The 7,500-nt window shown below is 50.8% G+C and overlaps 1 protein-coding gene across 1 annotated transcript in view; it reads left to right on the forward strand.

The window, feature by feature from the left end:
- The window catches only part of LOC115183959 (low-density lipoprotein receptor class A domain-containing protein 4-like), a 26,385-nt gene that overhangs the window by 15,692 nt on the left and 3,193 nt on the right, over positions 1 to 7,500 (forward strand). Inside the window, exon 2 of the mRNA XM_029744946.1 lies at positions 4,724 to 4,878. Within this exon, the coding sequence (XP_029600806.1) occupies positions 4,724 to 4,878 (155 nt within the window). The remainder of the gene's footprint in view (positions 1 to 4,723; positions 4,879 to 7,500) is intronic.

Consider the following 7,500-nt stretch of genomic DNA (forward strand, 5'->3'; position numbering starts at 1 on the left):
CACGGTAAGACTGCTTGGTTTAGCCTGGTGGTTTGGCAGTCAGACTGCTTGGTTTAGCCTGGTGGTTTGGCAGTAAGACTGCTTGGTAGTTTGGCACAGTAAGACTGCTTGGTTTAGCCTGGTGGTTTGGCACAGTAAGACTGCTTGGTTTAGCCTAGTGGTTTGGCACAGTAAGACTGCTTGGTGGTTTGGCACAGTAAGACTGTCTGGTGGTTTGGCAGTAAGACTGCTTGGTTTAGCCTGGTGGTTTGGTACAGTAAGACTGCCTGGTGGTTTGGCAGTAAGACTGCTTGGTTTAGCCTGGTGGTTTGGTACAGTAAGACTGCTTGGTGGTTTGGCACAGTAAGACTGTCTGGTGGTTTGGTAGTAAGACTGCTTGGTTTAGCCTGGTGGTTTGGCACAGTAAGACTGCTTGGTTTAGCCTGGTGGTTTGGCACGGTAAGACTGCCTGGTGGTTTGGCACAGTAAGACTGCTTGGTAGTTTGGCACAGTAAGACTGCTTGGTTTAGCCTGGTGGTTTGGCAGTCAGACTGCTTGGTTTAGCCTGGTGGTTTGGATGATACATGTTTACCACACAGTATAGTAACCATGATCAGACTGACTGTTAAATCGGATCAGTCTCTGGTTGTTATCAGAGTTCTGTCAGATGAATGTGTGTTAGAGAGGGAGAGACAGATCACCTTCCTCTGTTGCTGTCTATTAGAGACAGAGACAGATCAACTTCCTCTGTTGCTGTCTATTAGAGACAGAGACAGATCACCTTCCTCTGTTGCTGTCTATTAGATACAGAGACAGAGATCAAACAGGCCTCTGTTGTAGGGGATCATGTGAAGAGTAGAGGGTCAGTCTTATTTCATGTGAAGAGTAGAGGGTCAGTCTTATTTCATGAAGAGTAGAGGGTCAGTCTTAGTTCATGAAGGGTAGAGGGTCAGTCTTAGTTCATGTGAAGAGTAGAGGGTCAGTCTTAGTTCATGAAGAGTAGAGGGTCAGTCTTAGTTCATGTGAAGAGTAGAGGGTCAGTCTTAGTTCATGAAGAGTAGAGGGTCAGTCTTAGTTCTTGTGAAGAGTAGAGGGTCAGTCTTATTTCATGAAGAGTAGAGGGTCAGTCTTAGTTCATGAAGGGTAGAGGGTCAGTCTTAGTTCTTGTGAAGAGTAGAGGGTCAGTCTTAGTTCATGTGAAGAGTAGAGGGTCAGTCTTAGTTCATGTGAAGAGTAGAGGGTCAGTCTTAGTTCATGAAGAGTAGAGGGTCAGTCTTAGTTCTTGTGAAGAGTAGAGGGTCAGTCTTAGTTCATGAAGGGTAGAGGGTCAGTCTTAGTTCATGTGAAGAGTAGAGGGTCAGTCTTAGTTCATGAAGAGTAGAGGGTCAGTCTTAGTTCATGAAGAGTAGAGGGTCAGTCTTAGTTCATGAAGAGTAGAGGGTCAGTCTTAGTTCATGTGAAGAGTAGAGGGTCAGTCTTAGTTCATGAAGAGTACAGGGTCAGTCTTAGTTCATGTGAAGAGAAGAGCGTCAGTCTTAGTTCATGAAGAGTAGAGGATCAGTCTTAGTTCATGAAGAGTAGAGGATCAGTCTTATTTCATGAAGAGAAGAGGGTCAGTCTTAGTTCATGAAGAGAAGGGGATCAGTCTTAGTTCTGGTCCTGTCTATAGTGTGGTCTTACCTCATCTCTAGAGGAAGGCTTCAGTAGAGTGGTCCTGTCTTGTGGTGGTCCTGTCTTGTGGTGGTCCTGTCTATAGTGGTCCTGTCTAGTATCCCTGTCTTACAGTGATCCTGTCTATTGTGGTCCTGTCTATAGTGGTCCTGTTTATAGTGGTCCTGTCTATAGTGGTCCTGTGTTGTAGTGGTCCTGTCTTATAGTGGTCCTGTCTTATAGTGGTCCTGTCTATAGTGATCCTGTCTTGTAATGGTCCTGTCTATATTGGTCATATCTATAGTGGTCCTGTCTATTGTCACCTGTCTTGTAGTGGTCCTGTCTATAGTGGTCCTGTCTATAGTGGTCCTGTCTTGTAGTGGTCCTGTCTATGGTGATCCTGTCTATAGTGGTCCTGTCTAGTGCTCCTGTCTTATACTGGTCCTGTCTTGTGGTGGTCCTATTTATAGTGGTCTTGTCTATATTGGTCCTGTCTATAGTAGTCTTGTAGTGGTCCTGTCTTGTAGTGGTCCTGTTTTGTAGTGGTCCTGTCTCATAGTGGTCCTGTCTTGTATTGGTCCTGTCTATATTTGTCCTGTCTATAGTGTTCTTTAGTGGTCCTGTCTTGTAGTGGTCCTGTCTCCTAGTGGTCCTGTCTTGTATTGGTCTTGTCTATAGTGGTCTTTAGTGGTCCTGTCTTGTAGTGGTCCTATCTTGTAGTGGTCTTTAATGGTCATGTCTTGTAATGGTCCTGTCTATAGTGGTCCTGTCTATAGTGGTCTTTAGTGGTCCTGTCTATATTGGTCCTGTCTATAGTGGTCTATAGTGGTCCTGTCTATAGTTGTCCTGTCTATAGTGGTCCTGTCTATAGTGGTCTATAGTGGTCCTGTCTATATTGGTCCTGTCTATAGTGGTCTATAGTGGTCCTGTCTATAGTTGTCCTGTCTATAGTGGTCCTGTCTATAGTGGTCTTTAGTGGTCCTGTCTATAGTGGTCCTGTCTATAGTGGTCTTGTCTATAGTTGTTTTGTAGTGGTCCTGTCTATAGTGGTCTTTAGTGGTCCTGTCTATAGTGGTCCTGTCTATAGTGGTCCTGTCTATAGTGATCCTGTCTAGTAGTGGTCCTGTCTATAGTGGTCTTTAGTGGTCCTGTCTTTAGTGGTCCTGTCTATAGTGGTCCTGTCTATAGCATTGCTATCTATAGCGGTCCTGTCTATAGTGGTCCTGTCTATAGCATTGCTGTCTATAGCGGTCCTGTCTATAGCGGTCCTGTCTATAGTGGTCCTGTCTATAGCATTGCTGTCTATAGTGGTCCTGTCTATAGTGGTCCTGTCTATAGCATTGCTGTCTATAGCGGTCCTGTCTATAGTGGTCCTGTCTCCTAGTGGTCCTGTCTATAGCGGTCCTGTCTATAGTGGTCTTTAGTGGTCCTGTCTATAGTGGTCCTGTCTACAGTGGTCTTTAGCGGTCCTGTCTATAGCGGTCCTGTCTATAATGGTCTATAGTGGTCCTGTCTATAGTTGTCCTGTCTATAGTGTTCCTGTCTATAGTGGTCTTTAGTGGTCCTGTCTACAGTGGTCTTTAGTGGTCCTGTCTATAGTGGTCCTGTCTACAGTGGTCTATAGTGGTCCTGTCTATAGTGGTCCTGTCTATAGTGGTCCTGTTGTGTTCATGAGGATACCCAACATCTCTGTATCTATCTTCCTGTCTGCAGACTGAAGCTCTCTGAGTCTGTATCTATCTTCTTGTCTGTAGACTGAAGCTCTCTGTATCTGTATCTATCTTCCTGTCTGTAGACTGAAGCTCTCTGAGTCTGTATCTATCTTCCTGTCTGTGTGGCCTGCAGACTGAAGCTCTCTGAGTCTCTGGATGAGCTTCTCATGTTGACCTCTGCTTCCACCTGGTGGAGGAAAGGATAAATAACCCATCATCCCAAATATATGCTTTCATCCTTTATTTAACGAGGCAAGTCAGTTAAGAACAAATTCTTATTTATAATGACGGCCTACCGGGGAACAGGGGGTTAACTGCCTTGTTCAGGGGGCAGAACGACAGATTTGTACCTTGTCAGCTCGGGGGATTCAAACCAGCAACCTTTCGGTACCTGACAGACATTGACAGTGATGATTGATCAGCATGTTGTGTGTATTGTGGATGTTGAAACCTGTTGTCTTTCTCTCCGTGTCTCTCTCCGTGTCTCTCCTCCGTGTCTCTCCTCCGTGTCTCTCCTCCGTGTCTCTCCTCCGTGTCTCTCCTCCGTGTCTCTCCGTTGTCTCTCCGTGTCTCTCCGTTGTCTCTCCGTGTCTCTCCGTTGTCTCTCCTTGCGTCTCCGTGTCTCTCCTTGCGTCTCCGTGTCTCTCCTTTGTGTCTCTCCTCCGTGTCTCTCCTCCGTGTCTCTCCGTGTCTCTCCGTTGTCTCTCCGTGTGTCTCCGTGTCTCTCCTCCGTGTCTCTCCGTGCCTCTCCGTGCCTCTCCGTGTCTCTCCGTGTCTCTCATCCGTGTCTCTCCGTGTCTCTCCGTGCCTCTCCTTGTCTCTCCGTGTCTCTCCTCCGTGTCTCTCCGTGTCTCTCCGTGTCTCTCCGTGTCTCTCCGTGTCTCTCCGTGTCTTTCCGTGTCTCTCCTCCGTATCTCTCCGTGTCTCTCCTCCATGTCTCTCCGTGTCTCTCCTCCGTGTCTCTCCTCCGTGTCTCTCCTCCGTGTCTCTCCGTGTCTCTCCGTGTCTCTCCGTGTGTCTCCGTGTCTCTCCTCCGTATCTCTCCGTGTCTCTCCTCCGTATCTCTCCGTGTCTCTCCTCCGTGTCTCTCCGTTGTCTCTCCGTTGTCTCTCCGTGTCTCTCCATTGTCTCTCCGTGTCTCTCCGTGTCTCTCTCCGTGTCTCTCCGTGTCTCTCCGTTGTCTCTCCGTGTCTCTCCGTGTCTCTCTCCGTGTCTCTCCGTGCCTCTCCTTGCCTCTCCGTGTCTCTCCTCCGTGTCTCTCCGTGTGTCTCTCCGTGTCTCTCCGTGTCTCTCCGTTGTCTCTCCGTGTCTCTCCGTGTCTCTCTCCGTGTCTCTCCTCCGTGTCTCTCCTCCGTGTTTCTCCGTGTCTCTCTGTCCTCCAGCTGTACTGGAGTCAGCTCAGATCCTGGTCCTCCTGGTCCTGATGACCGTAATGCTGCTGCTGATTGGCTGTCTGTTCAACCACTACAAGCTGTCATCCTGCTCCTTTACAACCAGACAGAGACTGGCCCGGAGGCAAGCACAACACCTACAACAGGTCAGTACTCTCTCTCTGTGTGTGTGTGTGTGTGTGTGTGTGTGTGTGTGTATCTTAATAATGTCCGGAACGGAGCAAATGGAATGGCATCAAACCCCCTGGAAACCATGGAAACCATGTGTTTGATGTGCCTGATTCCATTCCACCTATTCCGCTCCAGTCATTACAACCAGCCCTGTCCTGCCCAATTAAGCTGCCATCAACCTCCTGTGAACTGTGTGTGTCCTGTCTAGACGGCTGCCCATGTTCACCTGTCTAGACGGCTGCCCCTGTTCACCTGTCTAGACGGCTGCCCCTGTTCACCTGTCTAGACGGCTGCCCCTGTTCACCTGTCTAGACGGCTGACCCTGTTCACCTGTCTAGACGGCTGACCCTGTTCACCTGTCTAGACGGCTGCCCCTGTTCACCTGTCTAGACGGCTGCCCCTGTTCACCTGTCTAGACGGCTGACTCTGTTCACCTGTCTAGACGGCTGACCCTGTTCACCTGTCTAGACAGCTGTCCCTGTTCACCTGTCACCTGTCTAGACAGCTGACCCTGTTCACCTGTCTAGACAGCTTACCCTGTTCACCTGTCTAGACGGCTGACCCTGTTCACCTGTCTAGACGGCTGACCCTGTTCACCTGTCTAGACGGCTGACCCTGTTCACCTGTCTAGACGGCTGACCCTGTTCACCTGTCTAGACGGCTGACCCTGTTCACCTGTCTAGACGGCTGACCCTGTTCACCTGTCTAGACGGCTGACCCTGTTCACCTGTCTAGACAGCTGCCCCTGTTCACCTGTCACCTGTCTAGACAGCTGACCCTGTTCACCTGTCTAGACGGTTGACCCTGTTCACCTGTTCACCTGTCTAGTCGGCTGACCCTGTTTACCTGTCTAGACGGCTGACCCTGTTCACCTGTCTAGACGGCTGACCCTGTTCACCTGTCTAGACGGCTGCCCCTGTTCACCTGTCTAGACGGCTGACCCTGTTCACCTGTCTAGACAGCTGACCCTGTTCACCTGTCTAGACGGCTGACCCTGTTCACCTGTCTAGACGGCTGACCCTGTTCACCTGTCTAGACAGCTGCCCCTGTTCACCTGTCACCTGTCTAGACAGCTGACCCTGTTCACCTGTCACCTGTCTAGACAGCTGACCCTGTTCACCTGTCTAGACGGCTGCCCCTGTTCACCTGTCTAGACGGCTGCCCCTGTACACCTGTCACCTGTCTAGACAGCTGCCCCTGTTCACCTGTCACCTGTCTAGACAGCTGCCCCTGTTCACCTGTCTAGACAGCTGCCCCTGTTCACCTGTCTAGACGGCTGACCCTGTTCACCTGTCTAGACGGCTGACCCTGTTCACCTGTCTAGACGGCTGACCCTGTTCACCTGTCTAGACGGCTGCCCCTGTTCACCTGTCTAGACGGCTGCCCCTGTTCACCTGTCTAGACGGCTGACTCTGTTCACCTGTCTAGACGGCTGACTCTGTTCACCTGTCTAGACGGCTGACTCTGTTCACCTGTCTAGACGGCTGCCCCTGTTCACCTGTCTAGACAGCTGCCCCTGTTCACCTGTCACCTGTCTAGACAGCTGCCCCTGTTCACCTGTATAGACAGCTGCCCCTGTTCACCTGTCACCTGTCTAGACAGCTGCCCCTGTTCACCTGTCTAGACGGCTGACCCTGTTCACCTGTCTAGACGGCTGACCCTGTTCACCTGTTCACCAGTCTAGTCAGTTGACCCTGTTTACCTGTCTAGACGGCTGACCCTGTTTACCTGTCTAGACGGCTGACCCTGTTCACCTGTCTAGACGGCTGACCCTGTTCACCTGTCTAGACGGCTGACCCTGTTCACCTGTCTAGACGGCTGACCCTGTTCACCTGTCTAGACAGCTGACCCTGTTCACCTGTCACCTGTCTAGACAGCTGACCCCGTTCACCTGTCACCTGTCTAGACAGCTGCCCCTGTTCACCTGTCACCTGTCTAGACAGCTGCCCCTGTTCACCTGTCTAGACAGCTGCCCCTGTTCACCTGTCTAGTCAGCTGACCCTGTTCACCTGTCTAGACGGCTGACCCTGTTCACCTGTCTAGACGGCTGACCCTGTTCACCTGTCTAGACAGCTGACCCTGTTCACCTGTCACCTGTCTAGACAGCTGACCCCGTTCACCTGTCACCTGTCTAGACAGCTGCCCCTGTTCACCTGTCACCTGTCTAGACAGCTGCCCCTGTTCACCTGTCTAGACAGCTGCCCCTGTTCACCTGTCTAGTCAGCTGACCCTGTTCACCTGTCTAGACGGCAGCCCCTGTTCACCTGTCTAGACGGCTGACCCTGTTCACCTGTCTAGACGGCTGCCCCTGTTCACCTGTCTAGACAGCTGACTCTGTTCACCTGTCTAGACAGCTGACTCTGTTCACCTGTCTAGACAGCTGCCCCTGTACACCTGTCACCTGTCTAGACAGCTGCCCCTGTTCACCTGTCACCTGTCTAGACAGCTGCCCCTGTTCACCTGTCTAGACAGCTGCCCCTGTTCACCTGTCTAGACAGCTGACCCTGTTCACCTGTCTAGACAGCTGACCCTGTTCACCTGTCTAGACAGCTGACCCTGTTCACCTGTACACCTGTCTAGACAGCTGCCCCTGTTCA

Source organism: Salmo trutta, unplaced genomic scaffold (genome assembly GCF_901001165.1).
Source record: "Salmo trutta unplaced genomic scaffold, fSalTru1.1, whole genome shotgun sequence".
NCBI lineage: Eukaryota > Metazoa > Chordata > Actinopteri > Salmoniformes > Salmonidae > Salmo > Salmo trutta.